Source organism: Coturnix japonica, chromosome 7 (genome assembly GCF_001577835.2).
Source record: "Coturnix japonica isolate 7356 chromosome 7, Coturnix japonica 2.1, whole genome shotgun sequence".
Lineage (NCBI taxonomy): Eukaryota > Metazoa > Chordata > Aves > Galliformes > Phasianidae > Coturnix > Coturnix japonica.
The window spans coordinates 17,496,932-17,523,855 of NC_029522.1; the positions used below are offsets into that span (position 1 = coordinate 17,496,932).

At 36.1% G+C, this 26,924-nt stretch overlaps 1 protein-coding gene across 1 annotated transcript in view; it reads left to right on the plus strand.

Moving 5' to 3' along the window:
- LOC107316752 (sodium channel protein type 1 subunit alpha) overlaps positions 1-26,924 on the plus strand; it is a 76,949-nt gene that overhangs the window by 22,872 nt on the left and 27,153 nt on the right. The window contains exons 4-19 of the mRNA XM_015868609.2: positions 3,521-3,639; positions 6,614-6,703; positions 7,398-7,526; positions 8,231-8,322; positions 9,282-9,554; positions 15,797-15,860; positions 16,488-16,629; positions 16,780-16,986; positions 17,335-17,640; positions 18,355-18,735; positions 19,916-20,048; positions 20,821-21,059; positions 23,121-23,294; positions 23,888-24,244; positions 24,927-25,400; positions 26,462-26,579. Of these exons, the coding sequence (XP_015724095.1) occupies positions 3,521-3,639; positions 6,614-6,703; positions 7,398-7,526; positions 8,231-8,322; positions 9,282-9,554; positions 15,797-15,860; positions 16,488-16,629; positions 16,780-16,986; positions 17,335-17,640; positions 18,355-18,735; positions 19,916-20,048; positions 20,821-21,059; positions 23,121-23,294; positions 23,888-24,244; positions 24,927-25,400; positions 26,462-26,579 (3,298 nt within the window). The remainder of the gene's footprint in view (positions 1-3,520; positions 3,640-6,613; positions 6,704-7,397; positions 7,527-8,230; positions 8,323-9,281; positions 9,555-15,796; positions 15,861-16,487; positions 16,630-16,779; positions 16,987-17,334; positions 17,641-18,354; positions 18,736-19,915; positions 20,049-20,820; positions 21,060-23,120; positions 23,295-23,887; positions 24,245-24,926; positions 25,401-26,461; positions 26,580-26,924) is intronic.

Sequence of the window (26,924 nt, forward strand, 5' to 3'; positions counted from 1 at the left end):
TTCAGTTTAGCATTCTTAAACCTTTGTTCACTTTTTGTATTCTACTCCTGTTTAAGTGCAAATCTGTGTGTTCCAGATACAATGGCAACTGCCTGTTCATGGTGAAGCTGCCATCACAAAGGATCAGGGAAGTTTGTATCACTATCTATTGAGGAAGGATCAGCTGGAACCCTTTCAGATCCTGATGTGCAGGCATGCTTCAAAATCTGGTCCACTTGGTTTCTTACTTTAAAGTCTGGCTATTTTGTCTTGAAGCTAGACTGCTTCATTAAAAAGAAGTGAAAGAATAGCTGGAACTAAATGGGCCCTACTTCACTTTTCTTCTGCTATAGTGTAGATTCAGCTGCCCACCCTGCCTCTTGCCAGGAAGATGCTGATTGATGCCTGTCAGAAGAGCTCTGTCCTTTTGTCCTTGGTTACACCAGTTGCCTAATCCTATCAAACCATACCTCCTGGACTTGATTTGTTTTGCAGAAGAAAACAAAAAAAAAGTCCTTTTTTTTTGTCATTTTACTTAACATCATTTTACTTAACATCAGAAAAGGTGAATGCACCGGTGATCTTAGACATCTTTGATAGTTTCAAATGAAAAAATTTTGAAGACAAAAGTTCTAGTAACACAAAAAGAGCTAAGGGAAAAAAGAAAAAAAAAAGAAAAAAAAAGAAAAAAAAAAGCCTTTAACAGGCAGCCACAAAAGTAGAAAATGCCATTTTCAGAAATGCCAAAAGTCTCTTCTGCTAGCCCACTGCAGGGCTTTCCCTGATAAACTATTTGGCTGTAAGACTAAGAAGCTGGCATGACAGAAGGTGCTGTGGGTTTTGAGATAGTGTCTGTTTAACCATGGGAAGTGGTAATGCAGCGCAGTACTGCTCAGGCTTCAAGAAATTGCTTCAAAGCCAAATGGGAGGAAAGAGAGGGGAAACAATGCTTAAAGAACTTTCTGTCCTGAGAGGTTCTTGGAGGCTGCTTTTGATTGACTTCTTTACTCTTGAATGCATCACTTTGAAATACAATTCCTCCTTCTTTGCCCTGATAAGACTGCAGTTTCTCAGCTTGGGTCAAATATGGCAGAAGGTATGGAGCTGGAGGCCAGGTTACAGGCACAAAGCTGCAAATCAGGCACTTCTCTTCAGATATTTCATTGAATTTACATTCGCACTGGAATACTTTGAGCCTTTATAAAATGATAAAACATTTAATGAAACATAAACCCTGGAAAAGTATTTATAATCTTCCTTATATGAATATTAATCTTATAATTTATTTAGAATTTATTTGGCTTTTCTCAGCATATGTGTACTTTGTCCTGGCACATTTGGGTAGAATGTTTCACGTTCATCCACTCTGCCTACACACTGCCTTGTATCTGGGATGAGACTGGGATGCAAATGCAGGAAGATTACACAGGAGTTGGACATGAGCTGTAATCCCCATTATCTGTATTTTTAGGAAAATTCTCCTTGAGAGACAAGATGCAGTTTTAATTCATTTTTAAGGATACAAGTCAGAGGACCAATGCAGTCATTTTCAAAATTCCCAACACAGAGATGTTTTGGGTGGAAAATTAAAACCAAAATAGAAATTGTAAGTTTTGCTTGTTCTGCTTATGCAGGGCAGCAGAAAGTGGAACAGCTAAAATAGCAGCAGCTTCCAACTGAAACTGGAGTGGTGCCAGCATGCTGTTATTTTCCATAAGGCAAGTTAGAAAAGAGATGTATGTTTAATATGCTAGTGTTCAAAGATTTTTAAAAAGATGTAGGTTGGCTAAATGTAGGTGGTGTAGTTTAGATGCAAAGCAGGTAGGAAATGTGATTTTTAGTATATTTTCTCAACCACCTCATAGCTACAGAAGCTGTTATTGTGAGCTGTGAGGCCTGGGGGCTGGGGCCAGACCTGGGAGAGAAAACTCACCATTCCCTTTGGTAACTGGTACAAAAACCCATCATTCATCTGTCTGGCTACTCAAATATTTTAAATGAAACCTTCATTTAAGGTCAAGTCAACTGCAGTTACCCTTAGCTAACTGGAAATATAATTCAGGAATGTTAGCTCAGTTCTTATCCTGTTGTTCACTTTTATCAGCAGATTCTCCATTTCTGTACAGAAGCAGGGAAAACAAATACATCTCTTATAGCTTTCCTACTGTGAGTTTATGCTCAAGATTGTGTTAATGACACTTAATACAAAGGGATTGCCAGGGGTACTGTGTAGAGCCAGAACAGAGGCAGCTCAGAGAAGAAGACAGTAGGTGATTTAGGGCTCAGACAGCTTTTACTCAGTACTCATCCCCTTCTTTTCCTCTGCTTTCTCTTCTTGGTATCCACCACACACTTCTGAAAACCCTAATCTCTGTAACTCCCTCTGTTTACTGGACAGTCCTAGCAATCAGTGTTGGTTCTTCCTGGTCTGTATACATTAAGCATTGTGAATATAAGCAGACTGAAGAACTGTCTTCCTCAAAAATTCTTGGCATGTTTTTCCAGACTGACAGCCTTCCCAGAAATAGTTCTGTACAATTCTTGACATCAGTCAGTGGACTTCATGTCTCCCTCCACACTTATATGAGAAGAGATCAATATCTCCTTTCTCACATTTCCAATAGCATCATAGCTTACAGCTCGCTTCTTCAGCAATGTAATGTTAAGCAAGGGAGCTTAATCATAGTTTGTCCAACAAGTAAACAACCCTAACAAAACAGAAAAAGCAACAAGATTTCTCATTGCTGGTTTCTTCAATACCTTTCATATATATACCTTCAATACCAATTAATTCTGCTTGAATTTAGGCAGTAATCCTTGTGCATGCAGATCTCTTCCAAGTTACTGATTCCTTCTTTTGCAGTACTTTTTGTTCTGTTTTGTTCATTTCTACAGTTGAAGGTCACCTCAATGCCACAAAGAAACTTGGCAGTCTGCATTTCCAGTGTTATAGTGTTAATGTTTTTCAGCTGCAGTGGGCTGTAGTGTAAGCAATTTTTTTCAAAGCTTCCTTAAGCTTTATATACTTACTAGTGGTTAAAATAAAATCTAACATGATGTATGTGTCCTGGGGAAGATTTACACCTTTAAACCACAGGTGTGGAGCGTGGTCATCTGGGTGAGTCTCTTGCTCTCCTCAGGTGAGGTGTACTTGGATTCCCACAGTTCTCAGAGATTGATGACTATGTGGGTTATTGCTATATCCCTCTATCCTTAGCACAATCATGGAAAAGTTTAAACACAGTTACAATTTTAGTTAATCATTTCTGCATCTTTTCCTACAAGAAGTAGATCATATATATATTGTTTAACAAAGCAGCATTATGAAAGCAGTAATGAAATGAATGTTCTGTATTTAAAGTTATGTTTTTGGACATCAGGTAATTACAGGAAGTAAGCTTTATTTCAAAAGTGAGTCATGCTTTTTCTATGTTGACCATTCAAAAATTCATGAATTTGCTGATTGTCACTAGAAAAGGTTTAAAATGAGCATCTACAGTGAATACACACTTACAACATGCCTTTTTTTTCTCTTTTCCAGACCTTCATAGTATTGAATAAAGGGAAGGCAATATTCCGATTCAGTGCCACCTCTGCCCTGTACATTTTAACTCCTTTCAATCCTCTTAGAAAAATAGCTATTAAAATTTTGGTACATTCATATCCTTTTTCAATTTTGGTTCAAGAAAAAAAAAAGAAAAAACAACAACAAAAAAACAACCTCATATTTCATTGCAAATAGAAGTTTTTCATATGTTGTTATTTCTTTTCCCAGTGTGAGAGTTATGGTAAGTTTCTATAAATACAAAGAAATTTGAATATATTATTTAAATATGTTTGAGTATGTTATTCAAATACATCATTGCGGCCCTGGAACATGTTCAGAGGAGGGCTACGAAGCTGGTGAGGGGTCTGGAGCACAGGCCTTACGAGGAGCAGCTGAGGGAGATAGGATTGTTCAGCCTGGAGAAGAGGAGGCTCAGGGGAGACCTTATAGCTCTCTATAACTTCCTGAAGGGGGGTTGTAGTGAGCTGGGGGTTGGCCTCTTCTCTCATGTAATCAGTGATAGAACTAGAGGGAATGGTTTTAAGCTGTGTCAGGGGAGATTCAGGCTGGACATTAGGAAGTATTACTTTTTGGAAAGAGTAGTCAGGCATTGGAATGCACTGCCCAGGGAGGTGGTGGAGTCACCAACCATGGGACTGTTCAAGAAATGCTTGGATGTGGTGCTGAGGAATATGATTTAGCCTGGAAGTATTGGTAATGATTGGACTAGATGATCTTCTAGGTCTTTTCCAACCTTGATAATTCTGTGATCTGTGATTCTGTGATCATAGCTATCCTGTCAAATTCTGGACTTGTAAATATTTTTCATTTTTTAAAACACTCTTGTTAATTTAAAGACAATTGAAATCTGCAGGAATATTTGAGAGAAGTTTCTCCAGATTAAGATTAATATTAAACTGTTCCATGTTCCTGATTCTTTTTTTTATGATATGAAGCCTATCCATAATAAAAATTATATCTAGTATAAGAAGGCACTTAGTACTCATCAATTCCAGAAAAGCTCTCAGTTTTAAAATTGTGCAATCTAGTTAATTGCAAGCATCATAAGCCACTGTCAGAAAGCATCAGAAGCAGCTCTGCAGGAAGTCTGCAATATCTTTGCATGTGCAAATGGTGGACAGCTTGGTGGATCATAACTGATGAGACTGTGCATGATAGAAGGTTTTAGTCTGGTGTATAGATTGGTGCCCGATGTTCATAACAGTTGGTGGACGTTCCTAGAGAATGAGCTTTTTGTGCAACTTCTTGCATAACCCCAGGAGGAGTGGGAAAAGCGGTCACTAAATGAAAACTTTAGTGTAACAGTAAAACTTAGAACAGATACTCAAAAGTCGAAATCTTATTTCTAGAGATTGCTGGGGCAAATTTCTAAATATTTGGATAAGAATAAAATGGAGTGGCTGCTGCTAAGTCAGGAGATCTTTTCCTCTAAGCTCCCTTGAAGTTAAAGCAGTGAGAGGAGGGAAGGAAAGTGCCTGGAAAGGAGTGAGGGAGCAGCTGGGGACAGTAAGGGAGCTGACAGACCTGCAGGCATCATAGTGATGATGGTGAGAAAATGTAGCCGGTACTGTCAGATTAAAAGCTATTTTTATCTTAAGTACAGAAGTGGTTTGGTTTTTTTGTTTGTTTTATCTTAAGTGGAAGGATAGGTTTGTGGGTTTTTTTGTTTATTTGTTTTTAATTCAGTACAATGCAAACACTGCAAGTATTAATGTGTTCAGTCACCTACAATGTTCCATAATGCATTTTTGGTTTTGGATACTTATATTTTGTCAAGGTTAGCTTATAAGAAAAAAAAAATAGGCAGTTATGTTTTTTTTACTATTTTTACTGATCTTATGACTTATCAGTAAGCTCTACTGCTCTGCTTTGAGGCAGGAGTTTGGCATTGTTTACATTGTTTACATTGGCACTGTAAATTAACAGTGCCTTTTACTTTCAGTGCAAAAAATGTGTTTGGAGCATATCTTGGAGAACTTCCACATACATGTCCACTGGATTCCTTGAACCTCTGTATGTGGGGCTCCAACTACATGTGCCCAGACACACAATCAGGCATTATTCATTCAGCAAGGAGTAAGAGTGTCTCTTCTAGGGCTTGGAGACTTCTGCTATTGTTCTTTCTTCACTGTTGGTACCTGTTATAATAGCAGCCCCAAGAACTGGTGAGTCTCTGCTGACTCACCCCCTGGTATTATGCCTGCTTGACTCAAGTCAAGGTAGAGTGTTCAACTGGGAGGGCAACACAGGAGTGATGGAGGATAGCCAGACTTTTGCAGTGGATGGGAAAGAATGGAAAGGTTAGATAAGATGGGTGTGGGCAGACAAAAAATGCAGGCTGGAGTTGCAGGGTGCAGGGAGTATTAGAAATGATCAAGGAGATGCATGAGAGAAAAAGTGGTGCCTTGCAAAGTATCTCTATGCTAGCTACCTTGTAGGATAATAATTAATTATTCTAAGCAAATAACAATGATGTTTTGCTATTCAGAGCTTGTATGACAACAAAATCCCCAAAATGAGTTGTCACTTTAATGAAAGATATCACTATATTTACTGCTTATTCAACAATTTAGACAAATGTCACCTATGGGAACTGGGCAGGTAAATCCTTCCCTTCCCTGTGATTTGAATGTTAACTTGAAAATATATGTGCAATCCTGAATGTTGCAACAGCTTTAAGTAATGATCTGATTGCTAGCACAAATTTTCTGCATAATTTAGGTTGAAATATTACTTCTGAAATTAAAATTCTTGGCTCTTACATGCAACTTCATCTGTGAACTGCTTTCTTTAGTTTGAACTACCTTCTGTACCAACAATTTTCAAGGAAATATTTTTAAGGAACATAACATGTAAAAAGACAACTAGAGGAAAAATTAAAGTGAAGTTAAACATTTGGCAAAAAGGTGTATGTAGTATTTCTTATTTTCTGCTGCCATCATGTGGCTACTTTGGGTCAGATTTCAGTCTAGACAATACAAATGGCAATATTTTGCTGTACTTAAAAATTACATTTGATGTGATATTTCTTGAGTTGCTATTCTGATTTCCTTAACTATGATTTACATTATTCAGCATGCTTATTATGTGCACTATTTTGACCAACTGTGTATTTATGACCATGAGTAACCCTCCTGACTGGACGAAGAATGTAGAGTAAGTTGCATATTTTACTTAAATATAGCCATGCCTCTGACAGTTCCTCAATAAATCAGTATGCTTGTAACTGCAGTTGTGTTCTGGTTGGAACTATCATGACATACTAATACTACTTCCTCTCAAGACTATGTAGAAATGTTGGATAATTATTCAAATCTCCTTCTGGGAAAATGTTTGGGTTGACATTAATAAAAGTGATTTACAGATATTCTTATACTTGGACTCCACTAGTTCTCTCTTATCTTCATAGTTTAGCATCTACACCAGGAGTTAATGCCACTACATTAGGAATAGAACAGTGGCTGTCTATTTGTAGATGCCAGTTAAAGACAGCATATAAGTAAATGTATTCTTAAGGTGAAACTTAAGTGCAGGCTTGTACTCTCCCTTTTCTAGAGTTAAGACTAGATGGATTAGATTATAGTGGTTCGGACTGTATCCGTTATCTTATGCTCACAATGTTTTTGGATCACAGGAATGGATGTAATATAATTTTAAATTGTCACAGATAGTTTTAAAATTGTTATTTATTTTATGGTTTCATTTCTTCGATTTATGCATAAGATACATGAATGCACAAATATATATAGTGAATATAAAGCATTTCATAAGAAACTGTGTTTTGGCACATTTTCAATGCAAGAACAGAATGTGATGACTTACGTTGATTAATTTTTCTGATATTTTCTAGGTACACCTTCACTGGAATATATACGTTTGAGTCACTTATAAAAATTCTTGCAAGGGGCTTCTGCTTAGAAGATTTTACTTTTCTGCGAGATCCATGGAACTGGCTCGATTTCACTGTCATTACCTTTGCGTAAGTTTTTGTTTTTTGCTTTTTCTTTGAAAGTGAAGGGCAAAAAGGGCATGAAATTAGTATCAATACATATCAATTTCGTCAAATGGAAATACTTCTATGAATTTACTTTGTCTAAAACAATTTTCACATTCTATTGTGAATATATTGATGTAAATGTAAATACTGCAGAAGCCATTAGTTCAGTTAGTATTAGGCTAATTTCATGTCCTGCATTTTTTTTCTCTGAGCAGAAAAGGAGCATCCCTTTGACTTCATTCCACAAGCTTACCAATCTAGTCTAGATAAATTTTAGGCTTTCAAAGTTAAATCACTGTGATTCACTTCAGAGACGTTTAACTTAACTGAAGGCTCTGAAAGCATATTAATGCAAGGCAAACTGCAATGAAAGGTAAACCTCTGACTGTTGCTATTTAATTTTTTGCTAAAAACGCCAAAGCGGTCTTGATGAAAGACCCAAGTAAGTAGCATAAGCTCTGCCTCAATTCTGAATAACTGTGATTTAATCCTACAGGTATGTAACAGAATTTGTAAACCTAGGCAATGTTTCAGCTCTTCGAACTTTCAGAGTATTGAGAGCTTTGAAAACTATTTCTGTAATCCCAGGTAAGAAGTAACTGGTGTAAGGTGTTAGGCCCCTTGTACCTCCCAACTGTTCCTTTTTATCCTGTCATTGTGTTTGTGTGTGAACTCCCCTATTACAGATATGTGACAGAGTTTGTGGACCTGGGCAATGTCTCAGCGTTGAGAACATTCAGAGTTCTCCGAGCTTTGAAAACAATATCAGTCATTCCAGGTGAGAGCTAGGTTAAACACTGAGGCTGACTGTTGTTCCACAGAGGCTATACTCACATTTTTGAAGCATAAGCCTTGTTTCTTTCCACATAAAAAAAAAAAAGAAAAAAAAAAGCAGGAATTGGAAGATATCAGAATTCACTGAAATCTCTGATTCATTGCTTTTTAACATGAGCTCTTTCCTTTTGAAATCAGCCTTTGAGTTTAACAGATTCTTGCATGAGACATTGCAGTACACAGCGTGTGTGGTTTTCACCTTATGATGTCAAGCTTTCTTCTCCACATTCAACGAATATCAGTTACCCTGAAGTTTTCTTACCCATATGTATTTTACCTACATGATGTGTTGTGTGGTATTTGTTGTGAATCTTTGTGTCTTAGAAATATAACTGTTTTAAATGTTGACTAAGTAATGAAGTTAATGGAATAAGATAATAAAGAATAGCATGGGCATTGCATGGGGGATTTATTATCTTAAACTTCTGTGATTTTCCAAACCATCTCCAGTTTTATAGCATTAAATTTAACTAATTTTTTTTTTTTTTTTTTTTTTTTTTTTTAATAAACAGGCTCTTTACTGCTGTCTTATAATTCTAGTATGTTATAAAACTGTTAATAGCAAAGGTTTGGGGCAAGAGTTGTTGACAAACAAAAAGAAAGAAGACTTTTCTGCGAGATTCATGTGTAGCATGAATAACAAAGTCACTTGTTTTAATACTAAAACAAGTATTTTGAAATATATGCAGCTCATTTCATTTACAGTTTCAAATGAACATATACTTCAGCTTTTTATTCATTTTCACAAGTGAAAAAGCTCTTCACAAAGTGTTATTTCACAGACATTACAATCATTTATTTGGGCTTCTGCATGAAATCTATAACTTTACTGGGAGATACTGTCATTTTTTATGCTTTAAAAATCTTTTGAACACCAGAATAAAGATTCCTTTACATTTTCAGGTTTGAAGACTATTGTGGGAGCCCTAATTCAGTCTGTGAAGAAGCTCTCAGATGTTATGATCCTGACTGTGTTTTGTCTGAGTGTATTTGCACTAATAGGGCTGCAGCTGTTCATGGGCAACTTGAGGAATAAATGCCTGCAGTGGCCTCCAGACAATTCTACTTTTGAAACAAATATCACTTCCCAGCTCAACAGCAGCATTGGTGAAAATGGTACGCTAGTTAATTCAACTGTGACTCCATTTGACTGGAAGGGGTACATTGAGGATGAAAGTAAGTATTGTCAGCATAATTGTTATTAAAATGTTCAACAGATGGCTCACTTCTTAAGATAGAACATATATTCCAAAGCAAGTTTATCAAAGATTATTGTGTCATTTCTGACAGATGTCAGAGACTTCTGACTTCCACATTAAAACAAATTATTTCCCAACATTAATCAAAGCCTCAAAGGTATTTAGAAACTGCACTAGCCTCAAAGGTATTTAGAAACTGCACTCAAGTTACCATGCTGTTATCTTTACTTTCAGTCTTCTTTCCATCATGTTTTTTCTCTGAAGATTTATTTTCTAGATCTAGATCTCTCTTTTGGATTCTGTCTTGCTCATAAACATCCTTCTTATGGTGCAGAAGCTACATCCATGCTCCTTACCTCCCTGTGAGGCCTGCTGGTTGGGTTAAACTGGCAGGAGGCTGTCTAGAAGGACTGTGCTGCAGCATAGTAATTTGTGCTTGATGTATCCTCCACTAGTGCTTGCCTTTAATTACAAACCTAACATCATTATATCAAGTTCAGCTTGTGATCTGCCTGCCTCCTGAGTCTTTTACAGATATTAACCTAATTAGGATTTCACTTTGTATGTGCATAGTTCATTGTTCCAGTCTAAACAGCTCCCTGTTTTCTCTGACCACCTTTGTGACTCTCTTGGATCTTTTAAACTGTGATGATTTCCCCAGACTCACCTGTCACCCTTATGAGATCAGTGTCATTCACAAATTGGACAAGATTGAATTAGTTAAAATATTTAATAGTACTGATCTCAGACAAGTCTCCTCAGAGCTCATTTCCCATCATATGGTTTTCCAAGCTGGTAAAGATAGTTCGGCAAACTGAGAATAAACAAACAAATGTAGTACAGTTAAATGTGCGGTTGCAAATCTAAGATCCTTGTTTTAAATATTAGTGCTGAACAATTTGTAGCAAGACAGGTTCACGTGCAAAAAGACTGTAGTTGGTGACATACATCATCTCAAAAAATTAAAGAAAAAATTGAGAGGAAGAAGGAAAAGTGAAAGGGAAAACTGACAATAGTGGTTAGCTGTGCTGAGGTCCCCAGGTGAATTTCATCTCTTGAGAGTTCTTTCCAGTGCAGCAGGTGATTGCCCCATACTACTTTTCGCATAGTAACCATATATTTTTCATTAGAGTCTGCTCATACTCCCTGTGGGTATTTCATACTTACAGTGCTATTAGCACTAATTGGAACATGCTTTGATCCAGGTGGTCTGCATGGCCAGTTGGATCTTAAGCTCATATATGCATGTTATAAAGTCACCTAATACAAATCAACAGCTACCACGAATAAGTAGGAAAAGGCTGGAGGGGGAAAGGGATTATTCTCTCACTCACTGGGGACTATTGCTTTCCATGAGTACCTGCTGTAGCAACACTGTAGTTACAGATATAACACCATGAGAATAAGATCACATGAAAAGCAGGAGAACAAAGGAAAAATTGTGCCACAGAGGCACTGCAAAGGACTGTCACAGCAGCTTGTGTGAAAGGTTGCAGAGCTGCAACTGAGAGGCAAGATGCAGAAATGTGATTAGAAGGTCCTTAGGAAGGCACCTAGGGTGCTTTGGAGCAGACAGAACTCTAACAAATTAAGGCTAAATCTCTGCAGTCAAAAGCTAAATGGTATCCTGTTCACATAAATAAATTATTGACTAGGAAGGCAGTATTACCCCTGTATTTAGCACCACTGCAGTTGCTACTGGAATACTGTAAAAAGTTCAGTTTAGATGGAACGTTGAAAAAATGGAGGATGTGCAGAAAAGATTATAGTGATTAAAGGTCTAGAAAACATGCCTTATACCAAGATAGGCCAGGAGCTCAACCTACTTAGCATATCAAAGAGAAGGTTTAAGGGGTGATTTGATCACAGTTAAGAAAAACCTCATGGGGAACAGATATTTCATCACAGACATATCTTTGATCTCACAGGAAAAGATATAAAAGTTTCAATAGCTGTACGTCAAAGACAGGCAGCTTTCAAGTAGAAGTAATTCTAACCATGATCATGCAACTGATCAATTGCTGTGGTTGATTTCCATCTAAATTTCTTAAATTAGTATATTATAATCTTGTGAAACTCACTTTACTTGAACCCACCTTCAGAGAGGTCCCATGCGATAGTGTACAGCAAAATTAAGCAATGGAGACTACGTGTTTCAAGGTCAGGCTTCATTTTCTGTCTCTTTTAACAAAGGATCTGTGAACTGAAGTTCTGATTTGATTTGGATTCAGGGAGACCTAAAGTCCCTTGAAAAATCATGCTGCTTTATTTACAGAAAATACTTTAATGAATGGCTCCTACAACCTGCGGTGTTATTTACATAGGAGTTCATATTTTCTATGAAATTATGAATCTTATTATGGAGCTAATAAGCTTTTCCTTGCTTATGGGCAGTTTCACAGGAAAAAAATAATGATCTCACATCTTCCTGTTCTTTTCCCAGGTTGGCTACTGGTGTATGGAAATGGTTCTTAAACTACTTGTTTTACAGGAGACTAAGAAAGGTCTTAGCTGAAACTCAGAGCAGTACAATGGCTCTGTCTAGTAGAAATAATAATTGTGCTAAATGGATAATTGTAAGCTTAAAGGGAAAAAAACAAACAAACAAAAAAAACTTAAAAGATTTAAAAAAAAAAAAAAAAAAGGCATATAAACCATAGGTTTTTCTCTGAGGTCAGTTTTGGGAATACAGTTTAGAGAGACTTAATGTAAACACTGCTGGCATGAATAAGCCAAACACTCTCTTTTCCAATGTTCAGAGATATCAAATCTGATAAAATTAACGGTAGATCCATTTATCTCATCAAGTCTTTCATAAACAAAGTTTTCTGGGAAATACATACTGCACTGACTGACTAAGGACACTTTTCAGTCATTAATTATTGTTTTCAGTTATTAATTATTGTTTCCTAATATACATTATGTGTTTCAAGGCATGCTGTGGTACACAGCAGGTAGGCTGTCAGAGCAATTCTGAAATCCGACATTGCTTCTTATAGAATTATTCAAGCGATGCTTATATTACCTACTTTTCTTCAGCTCAAGAACATGAGATCTAAATGTCTTGGCTTAGCAAAATCTCTAGGGATAACTCTGTGCCAGCTCTGTTCTTTCCTTCCTTGTAATTGAGTTGAAACATCTATCCTCTCTTTGCCTCTTTCTTTTAGTGCTCTCTCAGTGCTTTTAGTTTCTTAAATAAAGATGTTTATTTCATCTTAAACATATTGCCAACAAGTCTTCTATGAAGTAAATGGAAACAGCCTAAGAGAAATAAATGAGTTGATCAGGTAGATGTAGAACTCTCAGAGACTCTCTGGTAGAGAAAACTTGCCATCTCCTTAGTTGCTTGAAAGTATTAAGAGGAAGCTGCAGTCAGCAATGAGTAGAGACACATGACATTTGCTGGGAGTATAGCAGAATGGAGTCTTGGGGCCAGTCCAGGTGCTTTTCTAAATGTCCTAGTACAATGTCTTTATTGGACAAAGAAGAGTCTGGTAATGCTGACCCCGCCACACATAGGTTTGTCTTCTCTAGTGTTGCAAATGCTTCTTAAGTATACTTTCTGCTTATCTGATGCCAGATGATAATGCAAGAACTACAAGTTGTGTGCTTTCCTTTGCACTGGGTTTCACAGAGGTTTCGTCCTTGTCCTGTCTCCGAGAGAGGGCTCCTCCCTCCTGAACACATCATTAACTGATGCTTTTCCTCAGAGGTCCTCAAAACTACTTGCTACAAAGCATAGGTGTTTCTTCAATCTATGTGAAACATCTCAGTATCTGTTTCATGAAATAAGAATTATGCTCTGTCATTACCCTAAATATACCCAGACAACTGTAAGTTCCCTTGAAATGAAGTACTTGCCTGCTAGGGATTTTTTCCTCATTTCCTAGCAAAAAAAAAAAAAAAAAAAAGGAAACCAACCATGTGCCTTGAATGTAGTGAGAGTCTTTTCACTTTAGATTCGTGAAATACCATTGTGAATTTTGCATTTAGTTAGGGGCATGTACTTACACTGTTCTTTTCTGCTTGTGTTATTAGAAAAATTTTCCTGTCATGACAATATTTTGAGCATTTGTATCTGCCATCCTGCATAACATGGTTGTATCAGAGTGTGCAGAGAAAGCCTGGTGGCTATTGCCTGTGGAGCTGGCAGGGCAGCAGGCTTCACAGCACATCTTGTCTAAAGCTTTCACACCAGCCTTCTTTTAGTGGTTTGGTTCAACTGCTGCTGTGCTGTTCATGAATGACAGCCCAGCATATACTTGATCAGGTCAGGTTTGTAATTCTTTCCAACCAGCTGTTAAGCTCCAACATGTTTTAATCATGATTAGCTGACATCATGCAGAATAAGATTTCTTTCACATGGGTCAGCTGTGGTCAGCATCAGTCCAGCTAACTTTCCTGCTTGCAGGTCAGTGCAGTGCAATTCTGCAACACATGCCAACCCAACACGACAGCAGCAGCACACAGGAGGCTGTATCCTGTATGCCTGAGTAGATAATGAAACTGAGTTCTTTACAGTGTCATACACGATCTGTGTGCAGCTGTGGGCTACCTCCTGTGGCCAGCAATATGCTATGCCCATGATGGGTGGCACATCCAGAAGCCAAGTACTCAGTGGTAATCTTCTTCAAGTTTGCTTCTGTAGCAGCCAGGCTTCACCTGCACAGTGTGTGCAGCCACAACCAAGTCTGAGCTCAGTTGTGCTGGTAGCACCTCACACAAGGCCATTTTAAGGAGACAAGCAGGCCAGCTCTGTGTAGCAGAAAACCAGTGCAAGTTTTAATTCTCTTCAGGAAGCAAAAAAGAAACACTTCAAAAGTGCAGTAGCTGCAGAAGTGCTGTTGTAGAAGTCTGTTTTGAGGGGAAAAAAACAAACTCCAGGATATAGCGAATGTGCATCACAATAGGCACAACTTTTTTCTTGTCATTTCTTTATTCTTCTAAGAACAGACAGGTCAATGTTGTTGCTGTCTAAACCACCTAAAAAGCCCTTTTTAATTCAGGATTACTAGACGGCTTTTGAGATGGTTAGTTACAGGGTGATTTGGTGGAACCTACCCATTATTTCTTTCCTAAGGTTATAAATAATTTAATCATACATACCTCTGAATCCCTACCTACACAGGTGAATGTTGCAGTTATTCAGTTTAGATATATACCAAACTGTATACCAATCATCAGTCTTGTTACTGACTGTGAGTGCCCATAGTAGTGAGGGCACTTGGCAGCCAGATGATTTTTGCAGAGTTCACTTATCATAGAATCATTAAGACTCAAAAGCCCAGTAAGATCATCTAGTCTAACCATCAACCCATTCCTGTGACCTCCAAACCATGTCCCTCAGTGCCATATCTACTCCTTTCTTGTAAACCTCCAGGGATGGCGACTTCCTGGTATGCCTGTTGCAATCCCTTTCCACTCTTTCAGGCAATAAATTTTTCCTAATATCCAACCTGAACTTTCCCTGGTTCAACTTGAGGCCATTCCCTCTCCTCCTATCTCTGTTACATGGGAGAAGAGTCTGAACCCCTCCTCATCACAGCCTCCTCTCAGGTAGTAGTAGAGAGGGACAGGATTTCCCGTGAGCCTCCTCTTCTCCAGACTGGACAATCCCAGTTCCCTCAGTTACTCCCCATAAGACTTGTGCTCCAGATCCTTCGTAGCTTCATTGTCCTTCTCTGGACGCATTCCAGGGCCTCAATATCTTTCTTGTGGTGAGGGAGATAAAAGATAACTGCCACAAGTGTTATTAAGTGGCCATTTGGGAACTCTTGTCAATGCTCATCAGAAAGTTTCCCTCCTTAAAACAAATTATCAGTACCTTTCTTTTTTCAGCAACAATTTAATTGTAGGTGTGCAATATAATGTCATAAGTTTTTATTTAATTCAGTGGTCAGTCTGAAAGAAGAATGGTACAATTCATTTACATTCAGCAGTGTTCTTTGGGATTTTTAGTATATTTTGGCATTTTAACAGTAAGCTGAGTGATGGTTGTTAATGCAATTCATGGTGGCATTTACTCCAGAGTTACATCCCTGCTGAAAAAAAAATGCTAATACTTGTTTAAAAATGTATCTGAAATCATCTTCTTACTTAAAGGTTTGGGCTATTTGTTTCAGAGAGCTGTAGTTAAAAACAACAAACCAACAACAACAACAAACTCACACATTAATATTCAGAATTATATTAATTTTTTTGAAATTCTTTCCTAAACAGGTCATTTTTATTTTCTGGAAGGGCAAAATGATGCTCTCCTTTGTGGAAACAGTTCTGATGCTGGGTAAGACCAACTTTTGTGAGATTTTTTCACAGTGTATAAATTAGATCCATCTTAAGATATACATTGTATATTTTGAGTGACTACATTCTTGTTTTATCAGATAAGAAGTGATATTAGGATACTGGGATTTGGATTTGAGTTCCTGATCTCACTGGCATCGCTGTACACCATTGAGCTCAGTGAACTGGTTAATGAACTTAGTATTTGCATGGATGAATCGGTAATTAGCAATTAAAGTAGTTACTGCTGGGTATAAGAAGCAACAGATGGCACAGCAAGAAAAATCCCGCTATGTTCCAGTTCCTGCTGCATGTAGTAGTACTATCACATTCAGGAGCAGACAGTAGTTTTCACATTTACATTAGTTACAGCATTAATAATCAAAGAAATTATTTGAATTATGTTTTAGAAGTTTAGATTAAGCTTTTCATAGTAGTTTTTTTATTTGTGCCTTTCCTGCATATTTTTTTAGTGTCCTTTAAAAATTCTCAATTAAAAATCACAACTTCTAGTGTTTCTAGTCTGATTAACCAAAGAGAAATACACTTTTAAACCATGATCTTCTGGATGTTCCAATTGATAACACTAAAATAAGTATATAAAATAACACCTAGTTTGTTTTTGCAGGCAGTGCCCAGAAGGTTACACGTGTGTGAAAGCTGGTAGAAACCCCAACTATGGCTACACAAGTTTTGACACTTTCAGCTGGGCTTTCTTGTCCCTGTTTCGTTTGATGACCCAAGACTTCTGGGAAAATCTTTATCAGTTGGTGAGAATTTTGTTTTGGGTAATAGACTAAACATATTGTTTTCCTGTAATGCAGGAGGTCTAAAATCAGTTACATTGTCTTACTTTTCAAAGTATGAGAAACAGAACTTTCTTTACCAATTCTTGCTTATGAATGCATTCTTATTTCCAGACACTACGTGCTGCTGGGAAAACATACATGATATTTTTTGTTCTGGTGATTTTTCTGGGCTCTTTCTACCTGATCAACTTGATCCTGGCTGTGGTTGCCATGGCCTATGAAGAGCAGAACCAAGCAACCATGGAAGAAGCAGAGCAGAAAGAGGCAGAATTTCAACAAATGCTGGAACAGCTAAAGAAGCAGCAAGAAGCAGCTCAGGTATAATTTATGGCTTAATAATGCAGAAATGCATAAGAGGCGTTTTTCTAGTGATACTCAAATCCCCGTTTTTTGAATTTGGTGATAAAAGTCACCATGCTGGACTTTCAGTATTGGAGTTAGCTCAGAGATTTTGTCTTCTGCATTGTACTAAGAACAACTGAGGTATAATCAAGATTGTTCAGAAGCAGGAATATATTGTTCACTATGTTTTCCATTAGTCATCAGTATGGTTTGTAAGTATTAAGACTTTGGAGGTGAGAAGCACTAAAAATTCTGTACAAGTAAAATTTAATAGTTTTGACGTCATGGTTTGCTGAGTGACATGAATTCATTCTGATGTGACAGGCAGCAGCGGTGGCAGCAGCAGCAGTAACAGCATCCGCAGAGTCCAGGGAGCCCAGTGCTGCAGGAGGGGCAGGTGGGCTTTCAGAAAGTTCCTCAGAGGCTTCCAAATTGAGCTCCAAAAGTGCCAAAGAGAGGAGAAATAGAAGGAAAAAAAGAAAACAGAAAGAACAGTCTGGAGGAGAGGAAAAAGATGAAGACGAATTTCACAAGTCTGAATCAGAAGATAGCATTAGAAGAAAAGGTTTCCGGTTATCTATTGAAGGCAATAGACTGACGTATGAAAAGAAATACTCTTCTCCACATCAGGTATTGCATATCGTTATTTTTAGTAAAAGCATATATATTAAGCATTGCAGGCTGTTACAAAACAAGTTTAGTCTTCCTAGTACAGTAATGTGAACCTACTGCTTAAAGAAAAGAAACCGAGATTTTCATTGTTTTCTTATTGTAGTTTGTGCCTGACAGAAAGTGCTGTAGGTGCTAGGCTGTCTTGTAAAAAAAAAAAAAAAAAAAAAAAAAAAAATGGCAAAACATCAGAGTGAAACTTAACCTCATATACCCGTTCTTGTAAAAACATTGTTCAGAAATTATATTAAAAATATTCTTCAGCTGATGAAGTTTTTTTAGAGTGATTACATGTTATCTATTCATATTGAAATGTTATGGTGTTTTTCCATTATGATAGCCTTAATTTTCCTCCTGCTTCAAGGTTGGTTCAATGTGTGAAGGGTGCTGGATATATGTAAAAACATGCATGTTTATAATCCATTTTTGCTTGATGGATATTGTGCTACCACCCAGCTGGGAGCAAACAGTGCTCAAAACTGGTTTTGTTTTAAGAATCTGTGAGCAGAGGTATTTCTTCTTGTAAAATGTGGAGAGCAGACAAAATATTCACAGTAGCATTAACTTCTGGTAAAAGTGTATGTAAGAAAAATAACTGAAAAAGCTATGTGACACTAAAGGCAATACTAAATTTGAAGTTTTTAGTTAATAATTACAAATTTTGTTTGTCTACAGTCTTTGCTGAGCATTCGTGGCTCCCTGTTTTCCCCAAGGCGCAACAGCAGAACAAGTCTTTTCAGCTTCAGAGGTCGAGCAAAGGATATAGGATCTGAAAATGACTTTGCTGATGATGAGCACAGCACTTTTGAAGACAATGATAGCAGAAGAGATTCTCTCTTTGTTCCGCACAGACATGGTGAACGGCGCAACAGTAACATTAGTCAGGCCAGTAGGTCATCCAGGATGCTGGCAGTGTTTCCAGTGAATGGGAAGATGCATAGCACTGTGGATTGCAATGGGGTGGTTTCCCTGGTTGGTGGACCATCTGTTCCTACATCGCCTGTTGGACAGCTTCTGCCAGAGGTGATAATAGATAAACCAGCTACTGATGACAATGTAAGAAAGTTTTAAACAGCTTAGGCATCGTGGCCTTTTCTTACTGCACCAGCCAGTGTTACCTACAGAATGGAATCCTTGGCAATGCTTCCTGGTTGGTCAAGCTGTGAATGCTCCTGCATCTTGTAAAATCTTTAATAAATTAAACAGATAAAATAGGTTTGCAACATAAGAACTTACTAATACTCTCATAACTAACAAATGCAACTTGCAGTTTCCACATAGTAAAATATTAACTTACCTATACATCCACAAAAAGCACTATAGCTTATTACCAGGCCATGCATTCATTATGCTATGAATGTCTGTCTGGTTATGGTCCACATAATCAAAGTTACTATACAATTGAAAGCAGTGTACAAAAATTTTATCATATGTCTGCAATCAGTATGACACTGCTATTACCACTATATCAAAATTAGCATTATTGGTTAATTTTGATAATATGTTATTCTATATCAGATTCACTAAAAATTTAAGGAAGGAGTCAGTTCTTTATTAGCATTTGTTTCTCATTTCTCTATATATTTCCATTCTTTGCTGGTGGAATTCTATAGCATAAACATGTAGTTAATTGGAAGATTGCATTTCTGCACATACTACCAAAAATACAAATTATAAATGTCTGTGTGAATGTATTTGCAGCACATATTGCTGTCACTGTGTATGTATATGCAGGTAAGAGAGGAGATCACTGAAAGAAAATTCTTACTTAGTTCAAAATTGTCTACTCACGTTAATTAGAAACATGCTAGCATGAGGAAGCATGAGGAAGTCATACTTTTCTTACTTGCTACCATTTGTCTAGTATAAAAAAAAATACCCCATTACATCATAGGAAATTGAATTCTGTCAGAAAGAGCAGGGAAAAAGCAGTTTGCAAAAAAAGTACAATTTTTTTAATTCAGTCCTTTTTCATTTCTTTAAATAATTCTTCTAAGATTGGAAAAGAGAAATGCAATAGTTAAGTGAATAACTCTCACTAAATCTTGAACAGTTAGATAACTGTTGCCTATTATCATTTTAAAGATATCTTAAAGATATTAAAAAGTAAGAAAAGTCTGACAGGATAAAACTTGAAGTGCACGAAGCACGTATATATGCATATTAATAACAGGGATCTATGTAGTATTTGTTTATTGTTCAAGTGTGGTCTCACCAATTACTGTTCCCTGTGTAGGGCACCACTACAGAGACAGAAATGAGGAAGAGAATATCAGGCTCTTTCCATGTTTCTATGGACTATCTGGAAGATCCAGCTTTAAGAGAGAGAGCAATGAGCATTGCTAGCATCCTTACAAACACTGTGGAAGGTGTGTGTTGTACATAGCTTAATGTCATATTTTTCCTGAAAATTTGATTTGAAACTTAAAAACTGATTTAAAATATCTTAGTAGATACTGTCCAGCAAACCAACAAATACTTATCAATACACTCAGAGGCCTATATTCGTTGAGGTCATTACATAAGTAAGCATTTCTAGTTCATTGTTTTACTACTGTCTACTTTGTGCTTGTTGGGACTACAAAGTTGTGTTTGATGGCAGTAACTGAGGGGACACTTATGCATATTATTAAAAAAACAAAACACTTCACTGTACACAAAAAGATAATGGATCATTTTTCAAATATATAACTACGTATACATATTTTTAGCAGTTCTATTATTCAGTTACTCTTTAAAAGCTCAACTGTATGTGATAAAAATGTTTTTTAGTACTAGAAATGAATATTATGTTGAAAAATTTTATGTAAATAATACAGATTTGAAGTAAAAATATTCACACAATATTGAGGAACAGTCTGACATTTAATCAAGGAACAATGGAATACATAATACAAATACATGTAATACATAAATTGAAACTGATCTCAATAGTGACTGAAATACAAAGTTGTTCCAGATGAATAAGCTTTGAACAAAGTTAAATACATTTGACAGCTACTTTTTAAGACTTTACTAAAGAAGCCCTTTTAAAAATTATAAAGGATATGCCATTGTAGATGGATAACTTGACTGGTATAACTCATCAAGCGTTGAGAATGTTAGAGCAATCACCTCCTTATGAATTCTGCTTTCCCACAGAACTTGAGGAATCAAGACAGAAATGCCCACCATGCTGGTATAAATTTGCTAACACTTGCTTGATTTGGGACTGCAGTCCTCACTGGTTAAAAGTAAAACATATTGTCAATTTAGTTGTGATGGATCCATTTGTTGACTTGGCTATTACTATCTGCATTGTTCTAAACACTCTGTTCATGGCCATGGAGCACTATCCAATGACAGAACAGTTTAGTGGTGTCCTTTCAGTAGGAAACCTTGTAAGTCTGTTGCTTTTTTTTGTGTTTATGTTTTTAAAGGAAGTTTGTCTGTTTGTTTGTACCTCTTTAGAAAGCAGATTTACTGGCCATTAATTTTCCTCCTGATAGGACTCTATCATAACATTTTTGGAAATTTCACTGTCAAGTCTGGGCCACATAACTTAGAATTCTGTAAAATCAGCATTTTCCTGTGTTCTGCAAAAACCAAATTAAATATTAAAAAAAAATAATAATAAAAAAATGGCACTACTGCTACATTAAGTAAAGTCCACATTAAATAGAAGTTGATTTATCTAGCCACTAAACCAGGAAATGCATTACTTCCATGAAAAAGAAACCATGGGAATAAATGTGTTTCTTTTTCAATCAATACAATACAAATGTGTAAATTATGAATGTGTTCTTAATTGCTTTCATCTTTTGCTCTGTTTCCTGAGTAAAGGTTTACAATTACTAGAAGAGCCATTTAAAGGCATTTCTAAAATTTTCTTCATTGCATGAATTTTTATGTGGATATGTGGGTTATCCTGTTTATTTTAAACATGAGAAATATCCCACTGTAATTTTGTTCTTACAGTCTTTATATTTTTTGGAATTAGGTAATTAGTAATTACCTTTTTTATCATGTTGCCAACTATATTTTCTCCCTTCTACTTCAAAAAGATAAATTATTAAAGAGTTCAGTAGTTAATTTTCTGTAGCTATGATGCTTTTGAACTGACGGGTTTGATCACACAGAAGTATCTGTGGCTGCAGTCCTACTTCATCTCTTATTTTAGGAATCGATTCCTTATAATGTGATTTTTAAAAAATCCTTGTTTTGTAATGAAGAGAAAAAAATATCTTAGATCAAATAAATAACTACAGAGTTTGGAAAGGAAAATTAATAGACAAATTCCTAACTAAATTTCATACGCTTATAGTAGAGGAAGCTCTGAATATGATGCACGATAGCAGTTTGTCTTGCATTATAGCAATTTATAGTCGTGTTTGTCAATCTATCATATAGATCTTGGTGAAAATCAGACTACAAAGAGAGTGTGAGGGATGTGGTTGTAAGCACTATCCTTTTCCAGTCTTAAGGTCCTTGATTTAAGCCCCTTCTCCAATGCAGAAGGCTTCAGAAAGCTTTTCTGGTTATCCCAGTTATTTCTCTTTAGCTGTTGCAGTTGTCTGTTCAGCTTGAAAACTGAGTCAGCAAAAATCGAAAGGAAAGACAAATAAGCAGCACAGTGCAGAGCTCAACCAGCCTTTAATGATGGCTTTAATACTTTCCTATCCTATAAGAAATTCTTCTAATACTCAGAATCACAGCTGCTTTCTCCCAAGCCTACTCAGGCTCAGTACCTTGGTGGCTCCCTAAATATTTTTCCTGCTTCATTCAGAAGATTGAATTCCACAATAGGAAATTATTACCAGAAATATCATGTTTCAAATGCACTTTTAAATGCTATTTCAGTCCTGACATTAAAATGATTGAGTCAGTTGGCTTCACTGAGCTTACTGGCAACACCCACATAGAAGTTTCCTCAGCTTCTGCGAATTGTTGTATCTCTGTTCATCCCCAGTTGTTATAAATGTTATCTCTATTGAACTGAATGGGATTATTATAGGCTGTATAAGCAAAGGAGCTACTCATCAGGAGTCTTAGACTTGGCCTCATTCATAATGCTGTATAATGTAATTAGTGTAACAAAAATTATGTTATGCCATGTAATTTCTTGGAAAGCATTCTGGTTTATGTCGTGAAAATCAAATTAAGGATATTGTTTGTACAGTACATGAGAAGGTCCATATCCTGATGTAGTTGAAATTGGATTACAAATGTTATAAAACAGAAGTTTACACAGTTTCTTCTTCTGTGTAGAACGTAATTAATTGAGAAAAAAAAATTACTTGGTTTGTATGACCTTTGTTAAGGTAAGGTGGTCATAATATATCACTACAGTGAACTATTTATAAGTATCTGTTTTGGATGAGGCTAATTTCAGATAGGTAGCCTAGACAACAGCTAAACCTGCAGTATTGTAAAAAAAGTAATCATTTGCACTCTGAATTCAGGTCTTCACTGGGATCTTCACAGCAGAGATGTTTCTCAAGATAATTGCTATGGATCCTTATTATTATTTCCAAGAAGGCTGGAATATCTTTGATGGATTTATTGTGAGCCTTAGTTTAATGGAGCTTGGTCTTGCAAATGTGGAGGGACTATCAGTTCTTCGATCATTCAGATTGGTAAATATACGGCAATTGCACTGACCATTCAATGAGGCTTCATTACTTTTTTTTCCCCCTTTTCATTATTTGCTATGATACCGATCATTAAGTCTCTTTCAGTAGTACAAATCCATATGAATCCAAATGTGATACATTACTATGTTCAGTGCAAATAAGTAGAGATCTAGTAGAACAGATAGCAACAGGTGTCTTAGCCTATTTCCAATCTGTTTATTATAAGTCCACACTTTAAAAATCTGTGCACAGACTCTTTAGATAGATGCATTGTACTCTGATTAATATCACAGGAGAAGATCCATTGTGCAAGCAACTGCAGAAAAGTAGCCCCATTTATTTTAAGAGTTGGACCCTAAATTTTAAATTCTATTTGACTAGTAGTTTCTTGGGCTTTGGGTAAAAACTATATTTTGAAGCTATCAAACTCTAACTTAACAAAATTTTAAAACTGACCTTTTGAACATCATGCATGTAGAAAAGAGTATAAACTTTCAACAGTCATACTGGAGGCATTTTTGTTTTCAGTAATATCCATAATTAACTTTGTATTTTTACTGCTGCTTGTTCTAACACTGTTTTCTCTTTTCTTCCAGTTACGAGTCTTCAAATTAGCAAAATCTTGGCCAACTCTAAATATGCTGATTAAGATTATTGGCAACTCAGTGGGGGCTCTGGGAAATTTGACCCTTGTTTTGGCCATCATTGTGTTCATTTTTGCTGTTGTTGGGATGCAGCTGTTTGGGAAAAACTATAAGGAATGTGTCTGCAAAATTGCAAGTGATTGTGTACTTCCACGATGGCATATGCAAGATTTTTTTCACTCTTTTTTGATCGTATTTCGAGTGTTGTGTGGAGAATGGATAGAAACGATGTGGGACTGCATGGAGGTTGCTGGCCAGGCAATGTGCCTTACTGTCTTCATGATGGTCATGGTGATTGGAAACCTAGTGGTACGTAATCAAAACATTAACAAAATACTCGTCAACAACAGAATGGGTTCAATTCTGAAGAGAACTAAGTGTTCTGGCTCTGCTTCAATAAAGCACTTAGGCTGGTGGTTTCAAGCAGTGCTTAAAGTGTAAGAGATTTTTTGGATAGAGAGCAAAGTATTCTGCACCTTGTGATATCAAAAAGCTAAGATCTGATGTTAGAGTGAGCTCTTAGTCACATTCTTAATTTGTCTTTTGGCTGTTTCTAAATATTTGTTCTCCAAATAATTTTAGTTTATGGGTTCTTAATAAATCATTTGCTGTAATTTTTTATTATTTATCACATATGATTAGTCATCTAAATCTAGTTTCTGCTGTGTGAAGGAATAAATTAAACAATTTTATGATGCTGAATAGCAAGTTTGTTATCTCAGATGATAACAAAGACAAAACAAGATGTTTTTTCCACCAAAATATTTATACGCCATCTGGATGTTAAGATGTATTCACAGATATTCATCAGTTGAAATATTTCTGAATAATGAATAAGATGCAATCAAAACAAACAAAAACCCTTCATTTTTCATGGAGAAAGTTTTGAGGGTGCTTTTCAGCCTTCATTGTTACTAATAGGACTTTTCAAACAAAGTGCAAGTTTTTATGGACATAAATTTTTGATTGTTCTTATTTCAACTTTCTGCAGGTACTGAACTTATTTTTGGCCTTGCTGTTGAGCTCATTTAGTGCTGACAACCTTGCTGTGTCAGATGATGATAATGAAATGAACAATCTCCAAATTGCTGTAGCAAGAATGCAGAAGGGCATAGACTACGTGAAAAGAAAAGTGCGTGAATTCATCCAAAAAGCTTTCGTTAAAAAACAAAAAGCTTTAGATGAAATCAAACCACTTGAAGATTTGAACAACAAGAACAGTTGTATTTCCAACCATACTGCAGAATTAAGCAAGGATTACATTAAAGATGTGAACGGAACAACTAGTGGCATCGGCACAGGCAGCAGTGTGGAGAAATACATTATTGATGAAAGTGATTATATGTCATTTATAAACAACCCAAGCCTGACTGTGACAGTGCCCATTGCTGTGGGTGAATCTGACTTTGAAAATTTAAATACAGAGGAGTTCAGCAGTGAATCAGACCTGGAAGAGAGCAAAGAGGTATTTAGATACTTTGTGCATTTCTCTGTGATCCCCTCTGAATGTTTTTCTTCACTCAGCCTAACCCAGTGTATTCATTTGTTACTTCGAGACATCTTTATACATGGGCAAACATAAGCATATAAAGGAAGGTTTAATTCTTGATGAGCAGGAGTGTGAGAAAGGGATAAAAATTACCACGGTTCCTACAGGAGATAGAATGCAAAGAAATGAGGGACCAAGCTAATCAATCAGAACTGCTTATAACCTATGTGTTGTTGAGAACTGTATTTTAGAGAAACTGTTAATTAACATGGTTGATTTTAAAGAACTTAATTTTAGTGTCCAAAGTACATGAAAAAGAATGGTGAATTAAAATGAAAAGTAAATATTTTTTCCAAATGAAAAAGTTTTTTGAAAGTTATGAAAAGTATCTTCATAATAATTTTGAATGGCAAAATATACTGCAAAAGATGAGCCGTATTTGATTGCTAGAAGAAAATAGTATTTCTGCTAAAATATCAAAAAGGCAATATTCAGGTGAAAATGGAATTTAAAAACAAAACCTCTATAAACTATTTCTCATGAAAATTAATGACTGAACTTAAAACTGGATATATCAACCCATTTTCTTGATAAAGATTGTCCTCCACCTCTAAGTACAGCCTTCTATGCTTATTTTTTTTCCCCCCTTATTTCTTTCAGCTGCCCCCTCATTTATATAGTTATATTTGAGCTGTTACCTGCTTTTCTGTAGACTTAACAGATTGCTGCATATATATTTAAGTTGTATTCTGTCCAGATTGAGATCTTTACCACTAATGGTTAGTTGTGATCAAAAATCTTTGCAGGCTTAGAACCATTATTCATATTTTGTGGTTTAAACCTATTTTTATTTAAACCTTATTTACCATTGAAACAGTACAGAGGAAAATTTAAAAACTGTACAATTTTCCCTTTAGTTTGTCAGCAGTTAACTTGCATTGAGTACCAGAACAAAAGAACTATTTAATCCTTCTGAAAAATAGTAATATTTGCCTAAAAATATTTAATGGAAATTTGTGATTCTTTTTTGTTTACAGAAACTAAATGCATCCAGTTCATCTGAAGGCAGCACAGTTGATATTGGACTTCCTGCAGAAGAGCAACCAGAAGCTGAACCTGAGGAATCCATGGAGCCAGAGGCCTGCTTCACTGAAGGTGTCAGAGACAAAACAAAACTAAACTTATTTATGAAATATAGAATAATTAATTTATAAAACTAGTTATTAATATTTGTGTTTAATTATTTACTTTTTTTTTTTTTTGTCATTTTTTAAGCTATGATTAGAAGCAGTAATACTTTTAGACCATAATTCACCATATGGATATTGAATTTAGTATCTCACATGAAAGTACAATAAAGCATTTGCCCAAGAATTACCACATAGGCTTATCTTAAATTTGAATTAGTATATTTTTATCTCTTACTTTATATTTTATAATTTGGCTTCATCTTGCATGCATTTTTCTCTTTTTTATTCTTGATAAATGAGAAATAATTTT